Source organism: Exophiala oligosperma, assembly GCF_000835515.1.
Source record: "Exophiala oligosperma strain CBS 72588 unplaced genomic scaffold supercont1.1, whole genome shotgun sequence".
Taxonomy (NCBI): domain Eukaryota; kingdom Fungi; phylum Ascomycota; class Eurotiomycetes; order Chaetothyriales; family Herpotrichiellaceae; genus Exophiala; species Exophiala oligosperma.
Genome location: NW_015622818.1, coordinates 4,088,906 through 4,113,963, shown reverse-complemented (window position 1 = coordinate 4,113,963; position 25,058 = coordinate 4,088,906). Strand labels below are relative to the sequence as shown.

The 25,058-nt window shown below is 50.9% G+C and overlaps 8 protein-coding genes across 8 annotated transcripts; 6 read left to right on the top strand and 2 right to left on the bottom strand.

Moving 5' to 3' along the window:
* Positions 1–1,582: 1,582 nt before the first annotated feature.
* PV06_01399 (3-isopropylmalate dehydratase, large subunit) lies at positions 1,583–4,291 on the bottom strand. Its single transcript, XM_016402000.1, has 2 exons — positions 4,133–4,291; positions 1,583–4,076 (listed from the first exon to the last, which is right to left on the bottom strand). Exons 1-2 carry the CDS (start codon positions 4,230–4,232, stop codon positions 1,867–1,869), a joined length of 2,310 nt encoding a protein of 769 aa, XP_016269053.1. The 5' UTR covers positions 4,233–4,291; the 3' UTR covers positions 1,583–1,866.
* A 1,501-nt stretch (positions 4,292–5,792) lies between these two features.
* Positions 5,793–7,404, top strand: PV06_01398 (uncharacterized protein; the record flags this gene model as incomplete). The annotated part of the gene is made up of 1 exon (XM_016401999.1): positions 5,793–7,404. The coding sequence occupies one exon, from the start codon at positions 5,793–5,795 to the stop codon at positions 7,140–7,142; it is 1,350 nt and encodes a 449-aa protein (XP_016269052.1). The 3' UTR covers positions 7,143–7,404.
* On the bottom strand, positions 7,349–10,547 carry PV06_01397 (uncharacterized protein). The gene is made up of 7 exons (XM_016401998.1): positions 10,315–10,547; positions 10,233–10,266; positions 10,167–10,179; positions 9,917–10,119; positions 9,705–9,864; positions 8,701–9,654; positions 7,349–8,653 (listed from the first exon to the last, which is right to left on the bottom strand). The coding sequence occupies exons 1-7, from the start codon at positions 10,346–10,348 to the stop codon at positions 7,511–7,513; spliced, it is 2,541 nt and encodes an 846-aa protein (XP_016269051.1). The 5' UTR covers positions 10,349–10,547; the 3' UTR covers positions 7,349–7,510.
* A 322-nt stretch (positions 10,548–10,869) lies between these two features.
* On the top strand, positions 10,870–11,944 carry PV06_01396 (uncharacterized protein). Its single transcript, XM_016401997.1, has 2 exons — positions 10,870–11,143; positions 11,191–11,944. Exons 1-2 carry the CDS (start codon positions 11,108–11,110, stop codon positions 11,842–11,844), a joined length of 690 nt encoding a protein of 229 aa, XP_016269050.1. The 5' UTR covers positions 10,870–11,107; the 3' UTR covers positions 11,845–11,944.
* A 351-nt stretch (positions 11,945–12,295) lies between these two features.
* PV06_01395 (uncharacterized protein) lies at positions 12,296–13,718 on the top strand. The gene is made up of 3 exons (XM_016401996.1): positions 12,296–13,289; positions 13,346–13,420; positions 13,481–13,718. The coding sequence occupies exons 1-3, from the start codon at positions 12,538–12,540 to the stop codon at positions 13,560–13,562; spliced, it is 909 nt and encodes a 302-aa protein (XP_016269049.1). The 5' UTR covers positions 12,296–12,537; the 3' UTR covers positions 13,563–13,718.
* A 431-nt stretch (positions 13,719–14,149) lies between these two features.
* On the top strand, positions 14,150–15,543 carry PV06_01394 (uncharacterized protein; the record flags this gene model as incomplete). Its single annotated transcript, XM_016401995.1, has 2 exons — positions 14,150–14,188; positions 14,290–15,543. 2 exons carry the CDS (start codon positions 14,150–14,152, stop codon positions 15,541–15,543), a joined length of 1,293 nt encoding a protein of 430 aa, XP_016269048.1.
* A 150-nt stretch (positions 15,544–15,693) lies between these two features.
* Positions 15,694–17,475, top strand: PV06_01393 (uncharacterized protein; the record flags this gene model as incomplete). Its single annotated transcript, XM_016401994.1, has 1 exon — positions 15,694–17,475. One exon carries the CDS (start codon positions 15,694–15,696, stop codon positions 17,473–17,475), a length of 1,782 nt encoding a protein of 593 aa, XP_016269047.1.
* A 2,235-nt stretch (positions 17,476–19,710) lies between these two features.
* Positions 19,711–25,010, top strand: PV06_01392 (uncharacterized protein). The gene has a single exon (XM_016401993.1). The coding sequence runs from the start codon at positions 20,154–20,156 to the stop codon at positions 24,660–24,662; it is 4,509 nt and encodes a 1,502-aa protein (XP_016269046.1). The 5' UTR covers positions 19,711–20,153; the 3' UTR covers positions 24,663–25,010.
* Positions 25,011–25,058: the final 48 nt, after the last annotated feature.

Genomic DNA, 25,058 nt, shown 5'->3' with positions numbered 1-25,058 from the left:
GCGCCAACTCACGGTTACGCGAAGTCCCCCATCGAGGCGCCCGTTGAAGGTGGTCTAGAATGGCCGATAGCCGCCGAACACGAGAACAACAAGGGTGGCTGAACACGAAGAGCGAAATCAAAGCACAAGAGAGTGTGCATGGATGGTATCTGTGCCCAGACTATGATAACCTCTCCCTGCGGCATCACTGACGCAGTCACCGTATGGGGCATATCACCCTCACCTGGTCACTAACCTTGTGACAATTCGAGTTCCACGAAATTGAATCATGGCGGCAGAACATTACCCAGGTAAGTAGGTAGGTTATTCAATATGAAGGTTTCAATGACAATAATAAAACAAGGGGGTTGTTCGATTATCTGACTGGAGACATCCATCCGTGGTCCTTACCAAGGAATTAGTTACCCATATTCCGGTACCTTTGTCTCTGTCACACACAAAGTTTCCTTCAAAGTATCGTCTCATACGTCCAAGCCAATTCGTGTCTTGACGGTTTCGTCTCTTCCAGACTCAGCCCCAGACCTCCACTACGAAGGACCGTTTACGAAGTTTCTATCTTACAGTAGTTTGATGAGAGAGAGTGGACTCCCGGGAACAATATACTGAGTTTCTCGGACATCATTGTGGGTGCTTTGTCCACGCTCGAGAGAGGGAGGGGAGGGGGGAGCCACTTTGAGAAGCTTGACACACGAGGTGGCGCGCTTACTGTACTTACCTAGGCATGGGTCGGGTAGATTTATTGGATTTCTTCTTTTCTTTCCTTGGAGGGGGGCTTCAATGTGGCGTAACGTGTCCGTATAGTCTCGTCCACCACCAATCTTGCATGCAAGAATCATGCCACCTGGAAGAAAATGTTCTTGTGGCTTCGCTTCCATGGAAACCGGTTCCAGGCGTCCGAAGAGATAGATTGAACATGGCTAGAGAGTTTGGTTTTCTCTTTTTTGGCCATGCAAATTCCCAAAAAAACGACACCGTTGTTGATTTCCCTTTGAGGTGGTCATCGCCAAAAGCTGGTTCTCTGAAACAGGCCTTGACTCGAGCCCGTCCAGAATGGAAGAACCGAGGCTGGTGCTACGATGGTAAAGGTGAAAAAAACATGTCAGCTGGCATCGGGCGTGTGCGGTGGTGGCGACGAAAAAAGAAGGGTCGTCGAGTATAGTCACACTTTTGCCTCTCAATCTTCGCCAGGGAGAGCTGGTTTTTTTCCTTTGCTTCTTTAGGTACCCGGGGCAGATCGCCAGTATTGCGCAGAGAGGGGACATGGGTGTGGTGTAATCCGTTTGTTTTTATTCAATTGTACTCTAATGAAAATGAAAAGGGTCAACGTGTCCGTTACAAGTATTCTTTCTCCTTCCGTGGTACACGGTCTCATCAGGGCGCTTGTAGTTACGAGCCCGAGGTTGTTGTGGATACGGATTACTGTACCGAGCAGTACGACATGAGACATCAATATATATCTACGTACAAAAGGTAGCTATCTACATATACTTTGTATCTCACGTACGTACCTACAGTATAACATTCGGGCTAGGAACGTTTGTAAACACTCAGATCATGAACACCACAATGGGAACATTGGTCCGAGTACTCAAGAAAGGCAGGAGAAACAATTATTGTACGTTATCATCATGCTCGTGTCGTTCTAGAATCGGTGTCCCAGCAATGCCAAAAGGAAACCAAAAAGTCGTCATCATATTCATTTTGAGACATGGTATCTGATCTTGGACAGCTGCCATGATTCATTTCTTCCCTCCTTTTAATTTTAGAACCCATTCAAACGCCATGTGCGTGTGTGAATCTCGCAAACGTTCTCACCAATCGAACACACAACAGTCCCTTACAACCCAAAGCGTACCCGAATGCCTTTCACCATTCGACAGGGTCGGTCTTGACTTCGCCACGATTCGTCTTGGGGACAGGCGCTGCCTCGACCTTGACGGGACCCTTGCGCCACTTCTTGAGGTAACCACTGCCGTCGAGCCATGGCGTGTCCATTGTGCGCTTTTGCTCGAAGCTGGCAATCTTGTCATCCATCTGCATCGTCAAGCCGATGTCGTCGAGACCTTCGACAAGGCAGTGCTTCCGGAACTCCTCGACCTCGAACCGTGCCAGCTCGTTGCCGGCGGCGTCACGGATGACTTGGTTGGGTAGATCGACCTCGATCTCCTTGCCAGCTCGGGCCAGCTCGGCAATTTTCTCGAGCTTCGCCTGGTCAGGCATAATTAGCGGCAGCATGCCATTCTTGAACGTGTTGTTGAAGAAGATGTCTGCGTAACTCGGCGCAATCACACACTTGATGCCGAAATCCAAGAGTGCCCAGGGAGCGTGCTCTCGCGAACTGCCACAGCCAAAGTTTGGGCCAGTGACGACGAGGATCTTGGCTTGACGGTAGGGCTCCTGGTTGAGAATGAAGGAAGGGTTCTCGCTGCCGTCCTCGTTGTACCGGAGAGGGTGGAACAGTGCAGAGCCGAGACCAGTACGCTTGATGGTCTTGAGGAACTGCTTAGGGATGATGGCATCCGTGTCGACGTTGGCCTTGTCGAGAGGCGCAGCAATGCCCTTCAGGACAGTGAACTTAGGAAGGCCACCAGCACTGGCGGCGCTGTCGTTCGCGTGAGGGCCGACGTCAGTAGGGATGTCGAGAATACGCTCGAGTTCCTCCTCGGAGTCAATCTCGACGTGCTCTGGCATCAGATCCAGTTTCGGTGAGCCCTTGACGGGCGTAGCATCGTCGTGATGTTTTCGCACATCGGCCAATTTGCCCACAATGGCAGCTGCGGCAGCCATGACGGGAGACACGAGATGTGTGCGACCCAAAGCACCTTGTCGGCCTTCAAAGTTGCGGTTTGATGTGCTAGCGCAACGTTCTCGGGGAGATAGAATGTCTGGGTTCATTCCGAGGCACATGGAACAACCAGCTTCACGCCACTCAAAGCCGGCGTCGATGAAGATCTTGTCCAAGCCTTCACGCTCCGCCTGGTCCTTGACGTTGCCTGAGCCAGGCACCACCATGGCACGCTTGATGTTGGCCGCAACCTTCTTGCCCTTTACGACCTTTGCAGCAGCCCGAAGATCCTCCATCCGTGCGTTTGTGCAGGACCCAATAAAGATCTTGTCGAGGACGATATCCTCCATCTTCATGCCCGCGGTGAGACCCATGTATTCCAGTGCACGCTTGCAGCTAGCTTTGCGGTTGGGGTCTTCAAAGTCATCTGGGCCTGGGACGACGCCCGTGATGGGAACAACGTCCTGCGGTGACGTGCCCCAGGACACGGTAGGTGCAATATCCTTTGCGTCAATGAAGACCTCGACATCATACTTGGCGCCTTCGTCCGACTTCAAGCTTGACCAGTAGTTGACGGCCTTCTTCCATTCGTTGCTGTCAACCTTTGGTGCTAAAGGCCGTCCCTTGAGGTAGTCGAATGTGATTTGATCTGGAGCAATCATACCGGCTCTTGCGCCAGCCTCGATGGACATGTTGCAGATGGACATACGAGCTTCCATACTCAGACCACGGATGGCTGAGCCGCAGAATTCAATGACTGCGCCAGTACCTCCAGCAGTACCGATAACGCCAATGACATGGAGAATGATATCCTTGCTACTGACTCCAGGTGCCAGCTTGCCATCGACTTGTACCCTCATGTTCTTGCTGCGTCTTGTGATCAAACATTGTGTCGCAAGGACATGCTCGACTTCACTGGTACCAATACCAAATGCAAGAGCACCAAAGGCACCATGGGTAGAGGTGTGACTATCCCCGCACACTACAGTCGTGCCGGGTAGAGTGAAGCCTTGCTCAGGGCCAATGATGTGCACAATACCTTGGTTCTTGTCTCCGAGGCCAAAGTACGTCAGGCCGAAGTCTTTGACGTTGTCCTCGAGGGTTGTGCATTGTAATCGCGAATCTTCCTCTTTCACAAAGTCTGCGACGTTCTTGAAGTTCTTGCGAGGAGTGGTGGGGACGTTGTGATCGGTTGTGGCGAGAGTGCAGTCTGGTCTGCGCACCTTTCTCTTTGCATTTTTCAGACCTTCAAAGGCCTGTGGAGAGGTGACTTCGTGGACAAGATGTCTGTCTGTAATTTTTTTGTGAGTGAAATACCCTGTCTGTTTGGGCAAAGCGGCCACTCACCGATATACAAGAGAACAGTGCCATCAGGCTGTTCATTGACAACATGGTCTTGAAAGACCTTGTCGTAGAGAGTTCTGGGTCTGGCGTCTGCTGAAGGCATCTTGGAACAAATCTCAGCACTGTTACACCTGGAAAAGAGTCAGGGATAGAATATTGAGAATGATCTTGTGTCGAGAGGCTGTCTACGAATTGCACTGCACGAGTTATAAGCAGAATCGAGGGTTGAATGCGGCGACCGATATCGGAGAAGGGGATGACTTTTGACTGTGCCGCCATTGGCTGGTCGCTTCCCCGCTCTGAAATCAGCCACTCGCATTCGGCCTCATGTCGCCGTCCACTGTAGACTGTAACGGAGACTGAGGGCTTGAGGCATCCCTCTTCAAGGATTAACATGTCACAAGCGTTGTCACTCATGTCGTTATCGAGAGATTCGGCATCCGGAATATGAGTACGACTTCCCATATGAGTATAAGAGTCATCTGTGAGTGGATCACATCGAGTCAGACACCCTCTGGACCACGTACACCCCTCTGAGTCTGCGTCTATGTTCTGTCAAGACCATCCATGCTTCGAACATGGCAAGGAATTTCAGTAGGACACAGTTCTGAGATGAGCGGCAGGTCTTTGCACAGCCAGCTCCTGTCGAACATGTTACAATTTTGTCTGCAAACAATCAATAAAGCCTTGCTCGTATGTCCTCTGAGCCCGGCATTCAACGCTGATGTACGGTAAATGATATACGGTAAGCAATAAGCGGTGCATCGATTTCCACGCAGATCGAGGAGGGATGTCTCTTCGGATGGTGGTCAATTCTGCATCAACATGAGCATGGCCATTACCTGATCGACATTTGTATGTCACTTGCAATGCATTGTCCACCCCTACACCTTCTCCAGGGCGAGATGTTCTCTAGCGTTGAGAAGGCAGTGAGACGGTGGTCTTGGATCTTGTTTAGACGGCACTGCATCAAATTGCCGTCACCAGTATGTTCACCACCGGTCTCCTGAATCAAGGCATTGTCAATTCGATGAATGATTCATCTCATCCATGCAGCTGCAATGCTATGCACAATGCAATAGTCTTACGCACTTTGTTGTTGGGGTATTCCAAACCATTTTCCTAGTACGGGCAGAAGCATCAAGCATGTCCTTGCTTATTGTGAATTGATGTGCTGGGTTTGACAAAGCCTATGTTTGCATCATTGAGTCTGGTAAGGACATAATCACGGCATCCATTATGGCGGATGTTTGTCCTTTTGTGCATCTTGCGCAAATACTTCCTTTCATTCAATCCATCACACTTTACCTTTATTGTATGCGGAGGCTGAATGTCTTTCTATAATTCTTATAATGAAGAAAGGTTTGCAGGCGTCACAAGAGGTGCGACGCGCAAACAAATCCCAGACTCACATGGTCCAAAAAGCCGCAATTCATACCTTCTCTATTGAAGAAATAGAAACGAAAGTGCGTGCCTTGCATGAGCGCGTTAGTTGCTCGCATCCCTGTTGCTCGAACCACCAAGCGAAACCGAGATCTCGCCTCGTCGCGATTACTTGCCCGCTAGAGCTGCCTGGCCCAGATCGCCCGCTCCCCAAGGGTTGAGCCACTAGCGAATCGAAAAGCTCAGGGCACCGTTCCAACGGGGGTATTGGCGTCTCGACATGGCGATGTCTGCAACTCGAAGAGTCGAAGAAGCTTTCCGTAGCCTTTGTCATCGTCTGCCTCGCACGTGGAAACCTCATCAGACCCATGTTGACAACAGGACCGAACCCTCGATCCTGTCAGTCAAGACGGCCAACAGCAGTGGCTCCTCGGGTCATTGCTGGCCAAGTCTCGTCCGAATGAAGGGCCTGGCGCGGCGTCATGGGTCGTACCAGCTTTTCAGTGCAACACCAACACCTCCAACAATAGCGATTGCTGCGCCAACACCAACAACAACAACAACACCACCACCACTGTCAAGTCGTGCCGCAACTTTTGTTCTGTCGCGAAAACACCTCTCAACCGTTGGCATCATCCGCTACGGTCATGCTGCTCGTTTTGCATTTCGGTCATTCTCGAGTACAAGTGTCAGTTACGCCTCGGACTCTACTGGACCCAAACATGTCAAGGGCATCACAAATGGCAACGCCGAGTCTGAAACAGAATCGGTCAGCCCCAAGGGGAACATCGCAACAGCTACCACTGCGGCTCCACAAGGTAATCTGAGCATCGTCTTCACCGACATCGTCAAGTCGACGGCCATGTGGGAAAAGAACCCCTCGGCCATGTCCCGCGCCATGTCTCTCCACGACGCCAGCATCCGCTCCCTGATCGAGCGCAACCGGGGCTACGAGGTCAAGCAGAACGGGGACGGCTTCATGATCGCCTTTTCCACCGCGGCGTCGGCCGTCCAATTCTGTCTCGACGTTCAAGAGGATCTCCTCGCCGAACACTGGCCTGCTGGCATCCTCGACCTGCCCAACGGCCAAACCACCCTCGACGACCAGGGACACGTCCTGTTCCGTGGCCTGAAGCTGCGCATGTCCGCTCATTGGGGCACGCCGGTGTCCAACTGGAACGAAATCATCCAGCGCATGGACTATCTCGGACCGATGGTCAACCGCGCCGCCCGCTTCATCGAGGTCACCGAACCTGGTCAGATCGTGGTGTCGGAAGATTTTTTGCTACAGTTGCAAGGAGAGTTGACCTCGACCAAAGTCGACAGCGACAGCGCCGACGGTCGGGCCAGATCACCACCCGAAAAGAAGACCACGCAGAACAGGCTCGACCTGAATGTGCTGAGGTCGCACAACGACCAGGATAAGTTGACGGATCAATCCTTTGCCATCAAGCGCCTGGGCAATCACAGATTCAAAGGCCTGGACGAACCGCAGACTCTGTACTTCTTGGTGCCGGAATCGCTGGAAGGCCGCGTCGCACACTGGCACCAAGTCAAGCACGTGTCAGGGGTCAAGGGCAATGTTCGATCAGACAATGGCCAGGGAGACGGCGGCAAAAACGACGATTGAGGATGTTTTGCCAAATCTGAGGGTCCAAGGATTTTCTCTTCTCTTTTCCCTTTCTTCTGACTTCCGTCAGTTGCATTGCTACGGTCGGGGTTTGGTTTGTGTAAAGTACCAGCAAGGAGTTCATGATTTCAGGCAACAGACTACAGCACAATGTGGTGTGCGCGGCGTTCAAGGTTACTTGGGGGTTTTGGAAATGGATAGTTTCACAACATGCACAATGGAACTCGACAATGAGGTTCCTTTCTTCTCTTTTCGAACAACGTTTCTTAAGCTCAATTATCAAACAAGCTACCAGGCTCCCATTTTGCCGGCTTCCCTTTCTATCATAAAACGTAGGCCTCGCGAATGCCACTTTCTCTTTGCATCATTCAGGCTTCAACTTCGGCGGTGTCTTCTTCTTCATCAGCATCCGTAGTGCCATTCGTTGCTGGCGGCTCATCGCCACTGACATCGATGAGTGCTGTTTTCGGTTCAGCAACGCCACCTTCCTGCTCAAGTCTGATATACTCTTCCCAGTCGGGGAACAATTCTTCATCCTCTCCTGGCACCCCCAGCAAGCGACTGACCTTGTTTTTGCCTTGCTTGTCCAGACTCTCCTTCCAATCAAGAACCAGGTCTTTGGTCGTAGAAGGCTTATACGTCTGGCTGAACAAGACCGCCTCGCTGAGCCGGCCGGTACGTTTGAGTAACTCGACCGCGGCAGGTATGTCTCCGGTTGACCATAAGCTTGCAAATGCCACATTGTTGCTGCCCATCTCCTCCGCCTGTTGAGCTAGTTTGGATAGACCATCCGCATTACCCGAGCTGGTGTAGAGGAGGAGCAAGCTGCCCAAGTCTTTGGCGTTCAGGAAGCACTCTTCTGCAAGCTTAAGATCCCATAATTCAAGCGCCTTGTCTGCCACAGAGGACCATTTGGCTTGTATGTCTGACTCGCGAGCGATCTCCAATGCAACAGCAAGGTTGTTGAGGCCAAGGGCCAACTCGAAGCGATGTTCTGGATCCGTTGCCACTTCCAAAGCGAGTTCCTTGTGTCCCTGAGCTTCAAGAAATCTGGCAATCTTGTTCATCTGATCCGCTGGAATCTCCGCAAGCAACTCCTGAGCAGCATCGACCTCTCCTCTGAGCACCAGGGTTTGGTACGAGAGCAATGCGGTTGATAGCCTATAGCTCACAACGTTGACGTCCTTGTCACAGAGGTAAACACGTTCGTCCCGTTGCAGGTATCGTAGCAGATACATTGGTTGATCAAATTGTGCGATGTGGACAACTTGTTCACCAAGCAAGTAGCTCAAACGGGTGTTCGTAGTGAAAAGAAATGCATCTCCGACCCACTCGCCGCTCTTCACAGATTCCTGTAGATCGGTGACAACAGTGAATGCAGCCTCAACTCCATCTTCATCAACGTCGCCATTGTTGAGACCTTCGAGATATGCTTCGCGGTCAAAACGAAGGACGTACGTCGCATCAGCGCAAGCAAGGGCCACGAGTTCTCCAGACTCGCTCCAGTAAACCTAGAAAGCTGTCAGGCATGTTAAGGATCGCCAATCATCAAACTTACCTCTCTTGGCTCAACTTCAATACGTCGAACGAGATTTCCCGACTCCCAATCGAACATTCCTATGCCGCCTTGGCCTTTCACACCTAGGAGGAAGCCACTGCTGAGACCTTCTGCTTGAAAGCCAACATCAAGGCTTCCGCTCTCTTTGAGTTTCTTGAAAAGTTTCACGCTCGTGGCTGATTCTCGAATGGCGTAGTCTGTGGGGTTTTGGTGCGAGGCCCAGGCAAAGTCGAGGGCTGAACCGAATGCTTGGTTTCTCCAGGCAAGCGCGGTATAGATAATGAACTCCCCATCCCCACAAACACTTACAAATCTGCCATTGGGGGAGTGGGACAGCGTGGTAGGGTAGATTTCGGTTGTTCCCATCTCCTTGCTCGGCAGGGCAATGGGACCGCCGTCTTTAATGGAAGGGTCGCCTCCTTTGACAATTGCAGACACGACTTCGTTATGTCGTGCCCAGACCAGTTTACCAGTGCCATCCATGGAAACAGCTGGTTCTTCTCGGCCCATCTTGACAACCACAGCACCATCATCGAAACCCATAGCGACACCCTGTTTTCCTCGTTGGTACGAGACACACCATGCCCTCTCCAGACCATAGCTAAGCGATTGCTCGAGCCGATATGTGTTGGCATGCCATATCTTGATTGTCCCATCTTCTGATCCAGATATTATGACAGGCAATTCGGGGTGATAGCACGCAAAGCTGACATTGCTCGTGTGTCCTTCTAATGTTGCAATCAGCGCTTTTGTTGTGTAATCCCACACTTTGACAGTCTTGTCATCGGAGGTACTGAGGAGATAGGGTTTATCGCTATGAGGATAGTAGTCGATGTGATTGACACCCTTTTCATGGGCTTCAATAGTCTGTTTCGCTGTCGGATTGTCAATGCTCCAGATTTTGATGGTCCGGTCCAAACAGGCAGAAGCAAACACGTTGGTATCTTTTGGGTTCTGCGAGCATGTCAATAAACTCTTCACCGACCCATCAACTTGCGACTTACAATCGAAAGCCCCATCACGTAATGTTGATGTCCCACGAACTCCCGCACGCAACGCCAGTCTTTGTCCCAGTCGAACATTCGTATCGTCATGTCATCAGAGGCTGTCAAAACAACGCTGAGCACTGGGTGAACCACAATAGCACGTATGTAGTCTGGGTGACTATTTGAACGGTCAGCATGACCCTCGACCAACTTCGGGTCACCGCACTTACGCCTCGAACGATTTCACCTTTTCGCTGGTGTTCCAGTTAACGACTCTTAGTTGGAAATCATCGCTCCCGCAAACGATCCAGTTTTTCCTCTCAATAAATCTTCCCGCTCGGACAGGAACATCTGTAAGCTCGAAGGTCTTGATGATCGATTGTGTTTCGTACGACCAGATGTGCGCGTGGCCGTTGTATAAAGTGGTCAGAATCTTGACGAGTCAGCTTCGTAATACTTCGAGAGTGTAAGTATAAATACCCATGGTTCGGTACTGCAACATTGTCAGCGACTCAATCCTTGTATCGGTCTAGGGATGTAACAAACCTGTGGAAATCAATGCCCTTCACTCGCTCCGAGCCTATCAAAATCAGTCAAATGCACCAGCGAGAGGGAAGCTCCAGCATACGAGCGAAGAGTTGTCTCTTAACGTCCAACCGCATTGTGTTCTCGCTTCCTCAAACTGAAAATAAGATATTGTGGGCGTCCGCGCACGAGGACACGCGGTGCGTCTAGGATGGGCAAACAGCGACGTAGAGACCAAGGAAAATCGTCATGTACAATTCCATATCATCAATTCATCGGGGCTCGCATGAAGGCAGTAGGTTGTAGGTTCTGATATCAATGTTCGCGGTGTTGACACATGTCCAGAAGGTGCAGTCTGTCTTTACGCTGCGCAGTTAAGAACAATTTACCCCAAGCCCCCTCACGTGTTGGCCCCTTTTGGCTACCTAACTACTTTCTAGTAGGAACACCCCAGGTAATACTCTTATAACTCTGGGTTATTGTTTTCACTCGACGGATCTGGAGAGGTATGCATGGTGTTCATGATATGCTAATAAGAACCTGGACATGTTCTAATGCTCTGTTCGAGGGGGCCATCCTCTTTAAGACGACTCTACAGCCGTGATCTGCTCATCTTCGTACTCGTATATCTGCGCCAAGCCTACGCAAGCCTAAGGATATACTATCCAGGGTTCAAATAACATACGATTCCCAATTCGACACGGACATCGATCCCTTCTTTACCCATGCCTGTACATACTTATCCCGCCGCATGTTGATGTGTGAACAGTACGTGGCAGAATTTGCTAACACAGCAGCTTGGCTCGACCTCCAGAATCCCACCTAAGTGTTGTTTCTCTGCACCTGACTGCGCTCTTTATTACGTCGCTATATCCTCTGTTACTCGATCATTGACCATGGCAAGCCCTAAGCCAACTCTACACCACCTCAGTGTGAGCTCAATTCGGTTACATGCGTCGTGACTACTGAATTTCACTAGGACTCTCAATCTCAACGAATCCTGTGGCTCCTCGAAGAGCTTGAAATACCTTATGACCTTGTTCTTCACAAACGCGTCCAGTCTGGCCCTAAAAAACGCAGGGCCCCAGAAGAGCTGAAGAAGACACATTTCCTTGGGAAAAGCCCTCAGCTCGTTACAGGTGATGGCAGGGTGATAGTTGAATCGCTCGTCATCGCAAAATACTTGATCGATACTTTCGACAAGGACGGTAGATTCAAAGGAGATGGCGACTGGATTCGTGACGATGAGCTGTGCAACATTGCTGCTACAAGTATAGCCATCCCTATGGTGACGGAGATACTCTTCATAGCCATGGCAGCCATGTCGCCCTTCTTCGTTCGTCCTCTGGTTTCCATGATACACAGCGGGATACACAAGGGATACACTGGAGACGAGTTAGCTCTGAACTTCAGCTATCTAGAGGAACAGCTTGGTTCTGCGGAGTATTTTGGCGGTTCATCCCCCTCCAGGGCCGACTTTATCATCTCGTGGCCGGCGGACAACTGCGTCCAGAACAACATCATAGATTTCACGAAATTCCCTAGGTTGGCTAAATGGCACCAGAGATGTCAAGAGCGTGCTGCGTGGAAACGTGCTCTTGAAAAGGGCAATGGCTACAGGTTGGGATTCTGATAGAAACATCGCTAACAAGATACCATCATCACTCAACTAGTCACCAAATCATTGTTGTGCTGGCATTTCCCCTCTCTATATGTACAATACCATATGTCAGAACAAGGATCTAATCCATTCTCCGTACTCGTACTCGTATTCCACTTGATATTTTATGCTTTTCTAACTGACAAGTCGGCAGGTCAATCTCACGGTGGGAATACCAAATGACCGGAGCTATAAAGATCCGAATCGTATACCATTCCTAAAAGGGCCTAGAGGGTGTGTAAACGAACATCGGCTACAGCCATTCCTCCATCAAGAGGCCACTTTCGTCTCGTCGCTCACTCCACCCCTCGGTTTCGCCACGAGTCTTGACGCTGTCCAAGCGCAATCTGGGCGCCAATATGGGTCAACAAAAGCCCTTGATAAATGAGACGGGCGAAATAGCGTTACAGCCACCTCTCACCCTCCCAAATCATTCTTCTACCTCGTCTGGGACTGTTCTTTCTGATTGTCAAGTTTCACCTTTTACCTTCAGCTTCGACTATTGGCTATTCTGTTGAAGATCAGAGATACTCTCTTTGCGCCACATTTGTTCTTGAGTAATGCCTCTTGACTGAAGTTCCCGACTTTTAGCAACACAGTTTTATTCCAGAATTCAAGTCGCCCTTGAGGCCGGGCCTTTCTCCCACCACTGTTGCGATAGCGAGGATGTCTTCCAACGTCACACATCATGCTGGAAAATATTGCACAGAGATCACTCCGCAGTGTCCAGTGGAATTGACGACCTATGGCTACTATCCTAATCTCAGCGTCAACTCGTTTTTCATTGCCCTCTTTGGCTTGTGCCTCTTTCTCCAATTAGCGCTGGGCACATGGCGACGGACATGGACCTTTCTTGGTGTTGTAGCCATCGGCTGTTTCGGTGAAGCTGTTGGTTATATTGGCCGGGTGATTATGCACAACAATCCCTGGTCTGGCGCAGGATTCAAGACACAGATCTGTTGCTTGGTGCTTGCCCCCAGCTTCCTGGCCGCCGGTATCTACGTCACGCTGAAGCATCTTGTGATCTACTGCGGACCAGAACATTCACGACTGAAGGCGAGGCTCTACCCGTGGATCTTTATCGGATGCGATTTCGGATCAATTGTGCTTCAGGCCATTGGTGGTGGCACCGCAGCTGCTGCAGGCGACCAGGGTGGAAACAAGAAGCTATTAGATGCTGGTGATGGATTGATCGTGGCCGGCATTGCATTCCAGGTCGCCACCATGTGTGTGTGTGGGCTTCTCGTCCTCGACTACTTCATTCGCTTCCAGAAAGCGAAGAAATCCAACGCCCTGGCACATTCGGAAAGCGAATACGAGAAGAACGCGGCTGACCCTAAGACGAATCGAAACTTGCGTATATTCTGTTTCGCGATCGGTGCTGCCTTTCTCACTATCCTGATTCGATGCATTTACCGGTTCGTGCTCCTTGTAAAAACACTGTGACCAGACTAATGCTAACTCACGAATCTAGTCTGCCTGAGATGGCTGGAGGCTGGGGAAACAGCCTGATGCGAAAAGAGACCGAGTTCTTGGTGCTCGACGGAATGTAAGTGCTTCAGTCTCGTTTATGACCGTGGTTTGACCATGTGCTGACTTGAAATCTTAGGATGGTGGGCATTGCCTGTGTACTGATGACCGTTTTCCACCCCGGTTTCTTCTTTGAACCGATGAGAAAATTCAAGAAATGAGTCGCAAAAGGGTTGTTTGTCAGTGGCATACTAGCGATTTGGGATTTGATTCATTAGACATTAGAAAATTTTGTGGAGGAGGACTATCTCCTGTTTTATACTCTGTACTTAGCACGAGGTTTCCACCAGGCCTTACAGATTCAAATGACATCTACGGAGTATAAAATGATCACTCCGTACGGGGTTCGAGCACACTCATATTGGCCCCCAAAAATCGCGCTCTTTGCCTTTGACGAGACGTGAAGATCATTGATGCTTGATGCTCACTGGCCACTAGCCTACTCCAGAAGGACTTTTCGAGCTCTAGACACGAATGCTCGTATGCCTGCTGTCCTGGAGTTCTCAATGTTAACATGATGGCGCTGTGTCTTGCACGACATTTATTGTCCGCCGCATTCCGAGTCATGCCGAACGCGAAGGCTGCGGCATGCCAAGGTCCGATGCCTTTAGACGGACAAAGTCTCAACGTCAGCCCCGAACCGTCCGTTTCATCTTCACTCGACATCATGGCCATGATGCAAACCCTAGATATCGAGAGATAGCAACTTCTATCATGCCGTCGCGTCGGTCCCATACAAAATCCCATCATGGGTGTAGGCAATGCAAGGTCAGGCGAGTCAAGGTCAGTCAGTGCCATGTCGGTGTTGGCCACACTTTCGAAACAAGTGCAGCCTTACGAAGACCCTCAGCAATAGTCTTGTTTGGATCACGACTGACATAACGCTAGTGTGATGAGACGAGTCCGCAATGCCAGCGCTGTCTGAAGCGACAGATCCCCTGTTCCTTTCTCGAGGACGCCCCGGAGGGTTTGTCAGCCACGCCGACAAATTTGTCCATACATGACACAGCTACCCCGAGAAGCCTCGACTATCAGCCTTCTGACCCAGACTTACCACCTCACGCGCTGTTGCCTCCTGGGCAATCTCAACTTATGAACCAGACTCCTGAAGGAGATTCGGCCCCGGAACCCAAGCGCTTTGATCTTCTAGATCTGGAACTGGTCCAGTTCTACTCCACTCGGACGTATATGACCATGTCGTCGAGAATCTCATCACACGCTGTATGGCGAGACACTGTCTTTGCAGAAGCCCTACGCCATGATTTTCTACTTCATGGCTTGATGGCCACTGCTGCTCTCCACAAGGCCACGATGCAGGCGAAGACTTCAGACGCATATGCCGAATATTCAAAAGTCGCCTTGGCCCATCAAAACGCGGCATTGGCCGGCTATATTCCAGCCGTCAATAAACCCAATCAGGACAACGGTATCGCCCTATTCTGTCTGTCTCTCTTTCTCACCATTTGGGCCTTTGCCTCTAAACGACTCCCTGAGGGACTGCATAGCGTCAAGCTGGAGTTGAACCAGGGCGACTCTCCAGGAATCACACTGCCACTGCACTCGCCTACCGCCGACTTCATCGAAATCATCATGATCCTTAGAGGCATATATGCCGTCATTAGGGAGACGGATACATGGCTCCAAGGTGATATCGAAGAGCTGTTGCGATACCCGCTACCAGGCGATCTGCCCCCACACCCTGCCGACATAGCAGAGGCCTTCAACCTCCTCGCTGGAGTCGCGGATGATCCTAAGCTGATGCCTTTGCTTGGGGGCGAGCATCCTGCAGCAAGCAGGGACTTTTTTCTTGAGCATCTCGCGCGGCTGCGCGATATCACACGTTGCCGATCCGTTGTCGAATGGGATGGACATATCTTTTCATGGTTCATTATGGCACCTGCCACGTTCATTCATTCTCTCAAACGTGGGAATCCTTCGTCTCTGATTCTCTTCGCTCACTGGGCAGCTGCTTTCCGATGTATGGACCATCACTGGTGGGCCATCGGATGGGCGTACAGTCTGGTCGTTGACATCTCAGCTCTGCTTGACCCTATTTGGACACCATATCTTGAGTGGCCGAGGAGACAGATGGGTTTGGTATTTGGGGACACTGCACATTTGGACGCACGAAGGGTTGCTTGAAACCAATTCTCGATTTTTGACTGAGGCCAACTGCCTGGATCTCAACGAATTAATGACATTTTAATGGTTATTGTAGACATCCTACTTTGAACATGCGATGCGATCTCGGATACTCGGCTCGCCGTGGTCGTTCCTTCTCAAGCTGAGGCGATGCACCTGACACCACCTGCAATTGTTCCGGACAAGGTGACTTCACGATTAAATCCCCAAAAATGCGGTCTTCAATGTTGCAGACATGCACCAGACATTATTTATGGGCTGTCCCTAGATCGAGTACATCATTGTTACACCTGGCTCATTGTATATTGTTATTGTTGTTCAAAGGACCAAGCAAAACCTGGAGCCATGTCGATCAATTACTCCTTTGTGCCGAGATCCTCGAGCAGCCTAGGGACTCTGCGAAGTGAACCATTATTGAGTCCGCCACGGTCTCATGACAGCTCTGAACGCATCCCATTCAAGCCTGATGCCGCCGACCCCATTAGCTTGACCATGAAAAAGGGCAAGGGCCATGGGGAGAGCTGGCACAATCCCTTCTCCGCCAGTTCGTACTCCATGTCTCGTACTGCGACGACCCGACTATCTCGAGACGGTTCCAGTAGCTGGAGAAGGAGTGGTACATGCATTTCACCGACCCTACGAAAGACCATCTCGCTTCCAGCCGTTCAGCTTCGCCGGACCTCACAAAAGCCGGAATCACAGGCACGTTCAGTTCTGCGATCCCGGAGATGGACAATTCCGTCCAAGGCGACATCCACCAGAGCTATCGTTACGACTGCACCCATTCCAGAGACCACGAGCAGAGTGTCGAAGAAAACCAAAATGGCGCAAAGTCCGGCGATGATTACCCTCCGTCGTGCAACTGGATCACCAAAACGCATGTCGCTCACATACTTTCCAACCCCCAGGTTTAGCAGGAGGAATTCTGGGTTCTTGTCGTCATTTTTCACCACATTCAGTAGCCAGGGTCAGCAGCGCATCAGTCCTAGCGAAGGTCTGCAAGTTATACGAAGTGAGACCAACACCCCTCCACCGCCATCGATAGACAAAAATGAGGCTCGTCCGGCGATAAGCAGCGTGGCGGCGCCGATTTTCACAAAGTTGACACCCATCCCAACCCGCCTCCCTCTTGCAGGGCAACATGTCGAGGAGTTCAATTCGCTGCGGCGTTGTTCTACCAAATACGTCTCAGAGTCCTCTGTATTCGAGATCATTTGGGATGACGATGCATATGGTTCTAGCCCGGAAGTCTGTACTCCCAGTCCTCCAGACCGCGATACTGGGGTGGGAGGCAATGTTTCGGTGGATACGACATCTTTGGAAAGGCGTCTCTCCAAGGTTCTAACTCAGTCAAGAATATCTTCGGTCTTGCCCACGAGTCGACGGACAAGCTGGTGGCAGGGTAGTGAAACATTCCCCAGAGGTTTCGGCCCTCTGATGGAAAGCCCAAAGCTGGCCAAAATTGTGCGAGAGGCGGGTTTCCGAAACTTACCTCGATCAAGATATTCCACGAGACCAGCAATCCCGGCACCACTTGCAAATGAAATTGATGCGCAGCAGCAGCTACTTGGCGAACCATCGACGGCCCCAGTTGAGAACATCTTCCCACCATTGACCGATGGCCGCAACAACATAGACCTAGATCCTCTGTCGAGCTTGATGGACGAGCCCAACCGCACGCCTCCCTTCTCAGGAAGTTCAAAGATGAGTCTAGAGTTTGACGAGGAGTCTTTGCTCACAAGGCGACGAAGTCGGTTTGGCAGCATGATGGGAGTGAGCCGGCACCAAAAGTGGCCCCAAGCTCTACCAGAGAGGGGTCTATCCATCAGGGAACGAAGACGGAGCGCTATGGAGGGATTCGGCAAGATACAGCATGGGCATCAAGAAGGTCGTTCAATTGACGACGTACTACCACTTTTGGGGACGTTTTGATGGACTATTCGTACCACGCACAGAATACTGCGTAGCCTGTTTGCAAAGACCAGGTTGTGTGTGACGGGGGTTTAGGTGTCGAGGAACCATTCGAAGGTTTCGGAACCGAAAGACTGATAGAAATAGGCACGGGCTCAGGAACAGGTCTTGGGGTAGTGGTTTGTATGGCCCCTGAGCAGTGGTTGTTGGCATTATCGTGGGATAGTTTCAGGTTAGAGGGCATATCAGTAGTTCCGCTTATCGAATATTGTACAATACTGTACAGAGGCAAACGGCATCTTCTCGGCAAATCTATTCTGCACGTTTCCTTTGTGACGAGACTGTGATGAGGGATGAATGAGGAAAGATGGGGTTGAGAGATTGCCGTCCAAGTGCCCGAGTGGATGCGGCACGGCGCACGAACTGCGGAAGATATTGTCTTACCTTGGCTATGGCCTTTTCTTGGTGCTGCAAACAATTACTCCGCGAATTCTCCCTCGATACGAGAACATCCGGTTTGTGTTTTGTGTCAGAGATTGTCAAGCCGTTCGTCACCCCACATTCACCCAGTCCGAGAGGTGGAGGTGGTGAGAAAGTTACGAGTGCGAGGTGGCCGTCATGGCTTGTGCCCTATGTAACGAATGTACTCGCTACTTTGGTAGATAGGTGAGGCCGGTAATTATCCGCACTGATAATTTCGAACCAAATGCCTCTGTTCCCATGTCCGATACGGAGTATAGATAAGGAGTTGGAGGAGGAGGAGGAGGCGGCGGTGGTGGTGGCTGGCGATGCCGAGATTATTGTACTCCGTACAGTAACTCCCATATCTACGGGGTCTTCCGCAGTTGGCGCAAGATTACGGGTTCCTCGGACGAGAGTGTTGATCGCCCCCAGAGAGATGCCCTCGTAACGATCATCACGCAAGAGTTTCTACGGACTATTCCATTTCGTAATTTGTTGCAAGTTCGAATAAGTGCCCGGTTGGTCTCGGTGATGGAGACGTGTCACTCAAGAAACCGTTCCGGCAGTGTCGGAAAGAAAATCTGGAACGCCGGTGGGCTCTTGACGAGAGTACCTAGGTAGATACGATGCAGTGAATACTCTGTACCTGACATCTTATAATATGCACAATCCATCGACCGTCGGCCGAAGTCCTGGACCCTCGGGACCAAGCACGAGATATGCATGAGTGCTATGACAGAGTGGGTGGCAAGTGCTTCGAATCGGTGGAAACGAGAACTCCTTTTGCATCGCATCACTCGACTTACTCATACAGCCATGATGTGCAATCACGGTGTCGCCACGGTAGCATCGAGTCCTTATTCGTGCATACATTTCGGGGGCCAAGGTAGAGAAGATCGCTAACAACACCCCTACGAAAGTACTCCGTACAGTCAATGATCTTCCGGAGTTTCTACGAGGAGTAGGCTGACCACCGCAGCTGATTTGGTCAAGGCAGAAAAGAGACAAACACACAAGTGACAAGGGGGGCCAATACTTCCGTAGCCAGCGCGCATTCAGCCTCTCCGACCGAATCATCACCTGCTGATGCTGTCGCCGCAGTCATCTGCACATCCACCATGACCTTGGGACCTCAGCGTGGTCATTCCTCAGCCACCCGGCTACGGAGGAGGGCGTGGGGACCAAGTACGTGGACTCGATACCCAACAAATGTCTTGTCGACCGACCTGGAAGGATTATGCGTATTTGAGATGGGATAAGCATGGAAAATGGATGTTGTCGTATGTCTGGCCAGGACATCACCAGGTCGGATAATATGCCATAATAATGTTTCTCACACTGGTCTTCGTTGTATTCATTGTGCTGTAAAAACACTTTGCACACAATGCCTAAGGTACCTACCCTACTAGGTACCGAGTACGGTGTATAATAAGCACCGCCAAAACCTCTTACAGTAATAAAATAGTAATGCCGAAGCTCGTGCCCCGATCGCCACCAATAACTTGAGCCATCCTTACCGGGACTGGACGATTGTGTGTACCTACGAAGTTCCGACATGGGGGCATTGGCCCGTCCGTCACCTCATTCCCTGGCGCCTGTTTATTATTCGTGATCGTCCGAAGGCTTCTCTACGGGAATCCCGCGGTTGGGCCTGTTGAGAGCCTGGACTGGTGCTGCAACTGCACTACCACCAGTAGGCGACCAACTCAATGCAAGCTACCTCAAATAGTGCTGGGGCCTCTTGCCGAAGTCACCCTTCCGAGCCCTAGGCAAGGTACTGGTAAGATGGTTTCCTGGTTCCCTACTCCGTAGTTCCTTAGTGCTACTCGGCCTCCTCCTGCGATCGATCCCACCCCATTTCACAGGTAATACACAGTATTCACCCGGTGACCCTATCTCATCAATTCCGGCCGTCGGTTCTGCGACTTCAGATTCCACTCAACTCACTTCTCCCTCGCCATCTTCCCTCACTTCACACCCTCGTCGTCCTTCGCAACCACCAAATGTTCATATCGACACAATCATTTATCCCACTACTTTGTCGACTATAACACCCTTTTTATCTGAACCATCGATCCTCTGTCTCCACATCCTTGGCCAACCCATCATCTGTCGTCGTCGATCCGGACCGTGCTCGTTCTACACAACACCCACACCAGTGCCAATATAGCCATCGTCCTTCGCAAAGGCACAAGCGGCCTTGCTTCCCTCACTCCTACTGTCAAGATGGTCAGGTCATGACCTCGAACCCTCTGGCCGAACCGCGGCCTCCCTCCTCAAGACATCCTCCCGATGTGCCTCGACCTTCCCTCGATCGAGCCGCAAGCGATATCCCTTCCTCTCTCGGGCGAAGACCTACCGGACCTCAAAGACAATATACAGAACCTACACAGGACCGGCCAACAAAGCGGAGGAAAGTGGAGGGAGATGGAATCTCGACTCAGGCTTCCAACGCCGGCAATGCCTCGACTGTTACCATCACTGCCAATGCTCCCACGGCAACGCAGCATGGTACTTCTCAATTGCGCTTGGTAGCGCCGACGGCATCTGCCTTGTTATTTGACCCTCGTTATTCGCAGGATGGGGAAAAGGTGGAAGCGACCGAGGACAATGGATTACCAGACTTGCCTCCCCGTCCTTGGGACTTAGGTCGCAAATCCAAAACAACCGAAGATCCATTGCCTACTCACCGCTCACGAATATATGTCCCTGTTCCCACGACCCCTGATTCGCTGGTATCACCGGAGCGAGCACCTCATTTCGTTCCTCAAAAAGCTGCGGGCTATTTTCCATGGAATGGCAAGCACCCGGAGGATGTGTTGAGCGACGTCAATGTCAAACAGGGATACTTCGACAAACCTCCAAACCCGACGGAGAAAGAGCTTAATACTGCTCGGGTGCCGCTGTACAATGCGTTCAAGCACAAATCAGGAGTGGACAGCCTTTCCGTCCTATTTTCCCTGATACTAGATAAAAAGAGCCAGCAGAGCCTCATCAACGTTCCCACCACTTTCAAACCCCCGCCACGTGTTACTTTGACCGAAGCCAAACGGAAATCATGGATTGCGGACCTGGCGAATGCGGATGTGCCATTGAGAAGGTTGAGTAGAACGATTCCACAAGGCATCCGAGGCCAACTCTTGCTCGACCAGTGCTTGCAGAATCGTGTCCCTTTGAGCCGTGCCATCTGGTTTGCAAAATGTGTCTGCGCCAACGAGATTCGGACATTGAAGAGAAAGGGCACCACTCCCGCCATAGCCATGGGTACCGAAGGAAAGTGGTTGCGGGAATGGACCGTCAGTGTCGAGCAATTTCTGGAATCGCATCTCGGACAGGCTGGAAGTCCAGATTGGAGGACCGATATACAATACGCTATTCGTATAAGCACCCGTCTCTACATGGAGAGTCTTTTGGACCGAGATCATTATCTTGATTGGATACTACGATCTTTGGCGGCAGCATCGCTAGAACAACTTCCTTTTTGGCTGATGATTAGCCATATATACAGACAGGACATTAGCTACTATCGACGACGAGGCAGGAAGCTTGCAGAAACTTTGATTGAAAAGTACGAACTGGTGCAAAAGACTGCGGGCCAAGGAGCAGCGCCACTTCTGCAACGACTACATCATGCCATCCGGGGGCTTCTTCTCAGTCGGCCCAGAAATTTTTTGATGCCAGACAAATGGCCCGAAATCCACTCGATTGTCCAGAAATGCTTGGATGGGAAAATTCAACAAGAAACCCAGATTCTGGAAGAACTAAACCGCATCAACGAGAGGACGATGGGATTCAACAGAGGGGACTTTTCCACCAAACGTTCTCCCATCCAAGAGATCGTCGAGCTCCTAGACACACTTAAGCCTCCGTTCGATGTGGCCAAACTCGCGGTAGATCTCACTACTATCTGTTCGGATACTGACGTTGTGATATCTACTTGCATCGAATGGGCGTGCACACAATTCCGATCCTCCAACGCCCGCATATATCTCTTTGCACGTTTATTGAGACGCTGGCAACGAGCAGGTCACGAGGTGGACAATGTTATCCTCAATTTTCTTTCTTCCTGCCGGGAGGGAAAGACCACGGCGGATCCTCAATGCTTGAGACACTTGATCGCACAACTTTCGAGATCTAATTCCTTTCCGACGGCAAAGTACCTGCAGTGGCTTATGGTGAGAGGTCTTCCTAAGGCGGGAACAGTCACTTTGGACCAGGATACTGGTGTAGGAACGAACAGCATCTGCGATTTTTCGGAATTCAATTATTTTCTCCTTGACTTGTCGCTCCAGAACACCGGCACGCATGTCGTACACTTGAGAAATTCGATCCTGGCACGTTGTGGCTTCGACCTGAGTTCGGAGGAGGAGCTTTATCAACATCATATCCGCTACATGGAACAACAATTATCACAACTGTTTATAGGCGCCTCCTCATCAACGCCGACGATATCAGAGCCCTCCTTTGCTTCCCTGCCATGGTGCGTCAAGTCTAGGATCTCCATGTGGCTTCGTGCGAAGGCCGTGCAGATGGCGATGCGGGATATGCCTGGACTCTCCACATCATCCGGCCTCTTGTCCTCTACAAGAACGGATTGTGCACAATTCTCCTTCATTCGATACATTCTCGAGTGTATGGACGACGAACCTGTTCTCGCCGATGTGGTAGGCATCTTCTGTAACAGCCAAGATGACGCAATGGTGGCATCTCTTGCAGCTACAATTCAAGCCCACTCCGAGGCCTTCCAAGCAATAGGCGCCTTTGAGGTTCTCCAAAGGAGACTTTGTCAGATCTACATGGCCTGGCGCTCTACTAAACCTGCGATGCCACTATTCACAAATTTATTGCTCGATCTTTGCAGTGCATTCCCTGTCGCTACGCCCACAGTCAAGTCGTTGCAGCAGGATTTCGTCCGAGGCGACCGTGGTCGGGCAGTGGCAGCGTGCTCACCGTATAGTGACGGCATCGCGGAATCGTTACAACAAGCCGGAGCTACATTTGTCGAAGACTTTGAAGCAATATTGCAGTCCGAGCCAAACATGTCGGAGCAAACCATGAACGGATTGTTTTCGGTTCTTGTGGATCGCATTGAAAAACAGCAGAAGTTTGGGGACGATTCATTGACCTTGTTCTCGTTCTGTCAACTGCTCAGCCGACTGCGGCTCTGTCGGAAAGGCCAGGCAGATCAACTAATTCAGAAATGGTTGATGCGTTTAGCACCGTTTCTCGATGACACTTTCGGTCCCTCCTTGTTCCAAAACCTGATTGGAGCTGGCTGTGTCACTTTTGCTGGCTTTCTGGAGGCTTTGGATATGACCAAGCTACAACTGCGCAAGCTTCCTTCTGCTGCAACTTTACTGCGCCGGGTCAACATACCGGACAAGGAATCACTCTCTAACCTCGCTCTCTACCAAACCCGAACTCGATGGATCGAGTATTGTCGACGAGAACCTCAGCGCGCTTTGGAGGTGCTCATTCAACTGGGAAAGGAAGACTCAAAAGCAGCTTCACGAATCAGGCTCGTGCATTCTTTGGCAATCAATCCCCCTCTCACTTCGGCTCATCTGTCTGATTCGGTCATAACACTACTAATACAGACGGTCGACGGCCTTTTGCATCCTGGGAACACAGTCACGGACACCGTAGATCTGCGAGCACTCCTTAGTGGCATCAACATCTTCTCCCAACGACACATACAGCTGCGACTGTGGCTGATGTCTCATGCTCGGGCGGAAGAGCCCTCTGACGGCCAGAGTCAGTTAGTGAACATCCTCTCTGAGACCCTGGAACGGACACTTCGGGACCAAGATGCTCAGCAAGGCAATGTTGCCCAGTGGCTGCACACAGCTGGTCCAGAAGTTGCTAATCGACTTCGACACAAGGTGGAGAGTGAGTTCCTGGAAGCCTTGCCGAAGTTTCCTACGGGAAAGACATCGAGCCCTCTATCTGCGGTATTTCCGAGTGATGTCCAACATCTTTCTGCAATCGTGGACCGAGCATTTCGTGTTTGCGTCAAAAATACTAGCCCCATGCCTGGTTTCATGACCCAGTTGATTGAAAAATTGACACAAATTTTCAAATCTCAGAACAGTCATGCCGCGGCACTGAGCGGTCTTCCCGGAAATTCAGTCAATGTGAGCCCTGCACAGATGGTGACGTCCAGCCCCAATGCTAGTTCTTTCGAGGCTACTGGCGGGTCGAGCGCGTGGGCGACCCTCAACTGTCTCAATTCTATCCTTCACATGGTCTGTCTACAACGGTCGGCAGTGATCTCTGCCGCACGAATCGGACCAAACACGAAGCAGGGTCAGAGTGAGCAAGTCCAGCTACTTGTGCGTCTAGCACTCATTTTCACACACCCCACACTCGCAGCCGGGACCGCTCACGTCAACAACAAGCAAGAAGAGGAAAGGGTCAAAAATGTACATGACTTCATTCTTGACGTGATTGCCACGATCGTGGACCACGTTGGTGACGAGGTCAAGATGATGTGCGCAAAGTTGCTCAAAGACAAGGTGCACGACGTTCGACTTCAATATCTTTTTGGCAGTGTCAACATTACCGGGTCCATACAGTCGCGAGACCTTGGCCAGGGACTGCAAATGGTGAAAGAGGGTAGAGGAATCATAGGAGAATGGAGACCACGGGTATGGGAGATTTTGGATAACGGGAGTGGTAAAGAAAATGAAACATCTTTGGGATTAGGCCTGTTTGGTGCCCGTCGCGAAAGACTCAGCGAAGACTGAAGGGAAAACTTGGGATTGATACAGACTTGGAAAATTCTACATTGTTGTTCTTGCTAGAGCGAAAGACCAGGAAGTTCAACGTTACATTATATGTCTGGCAATTTACGAATTCACGAAATATTTGGTGCTATTCTTCGCGGTGACAGGCTTGTTCACATCTTCAGTTCCGGAGTCAAATTGCCACAGACAAGGAAAGGAGGCCGGTTGATTGCAAAGACAAGATGTAGCAGAAGATTACTTTCAGAGATGACTTGAAGGGGGTGTGGTTGTCAGATTCGTTGTCACGAGTGCGCTCCCGTGTGACAGAGGGATTCGGTTTGTGGATGATGAGACGCATTCTCGGTAAAGAATGAAGAATCAACAACACCCAAGAAATCCCGCTAGGACTCGTAGCCC

Excerpts from the sequence above, each read along its gene's own strand:
- PV06_01399 (XM_016402000.1), bottom strand. The coding sequence starts at position 4,232 with ATGCCTTCAGCAGACGCCAGACCCAGAACTCTCTACGACAAGGTCTTT. Across the intron at positions 4,077-4,132 it reads CACTGTTCTCTTGTATATCG|ACAGACATCTTGTCCACGAA; the intron begins GTGAGTGGCCGC and ends AAAAAATTACAG.
- PV06_01397 (XM_016401998.1), bottom strand. The coding sequence starts at position 10,348 with ATGCGGTTGGACGTTAAGAGACAACTCTTCGCTC. Across the intron at positions 9,655-9,704 it reads ACGTGATGGGGCTTTCGATT|AACCCAAAAGATACCAACGT; the intron begins GTAAGTCGCAAG and ends ACATGCTCGCAG. Across the intron at positions 8,654-8,700 it reads TTGAAGTTGAGCCAAGAGAG|GTTTACTGGAGCGAGTCTGG; the intron begins GTAAGTTTGATG and ends ACAGCTTTCTAG.
- PV06_01396 (XM_016401997.1), top strand. The coding sequence starts at position 11,108 with ATGGCAAGCCCTAAGCCAACTCTACACCACCTCAGT. Across the intron at positions 11,144-11,190 it reads CAACTCTACACCACCTCAGT|GACTCTCAATCTCAACGAAT; the intron begins GTGAGCTCAATT and ends GAATTTCACTAG.
- PV06_01395 (XM_016401996.1), top strand. The coding sequence starts at position 12,538 with ATGTCTTCCAACGTCACACATCATGCTGGAAAATATTGCACAGAGATC. Across the intron at positions 13,290-13,345 it reads CTGATTCGATGCATTTACCG|TCTGCCTGAGATGGCTGGAG; the intron begins GTTCGTGCTCCT and ends TCACGAATCTAG. Across the intron at positions 13,421-13,480 it reads TTCTTGGTGCTCGACGGAAT|GATGGTGGGCATTGCCTGTG; the intron begins GTAAGTGCTTCA and ends TTGAAATCTTAG.
- PV06_01392 (XM_016401993.1), top strand. The coding sequence starts at position 20,154 with ATGACCTCGAACCCTCTGGCCGAACCGCGGCCTCCCTCCTCAAGACAT.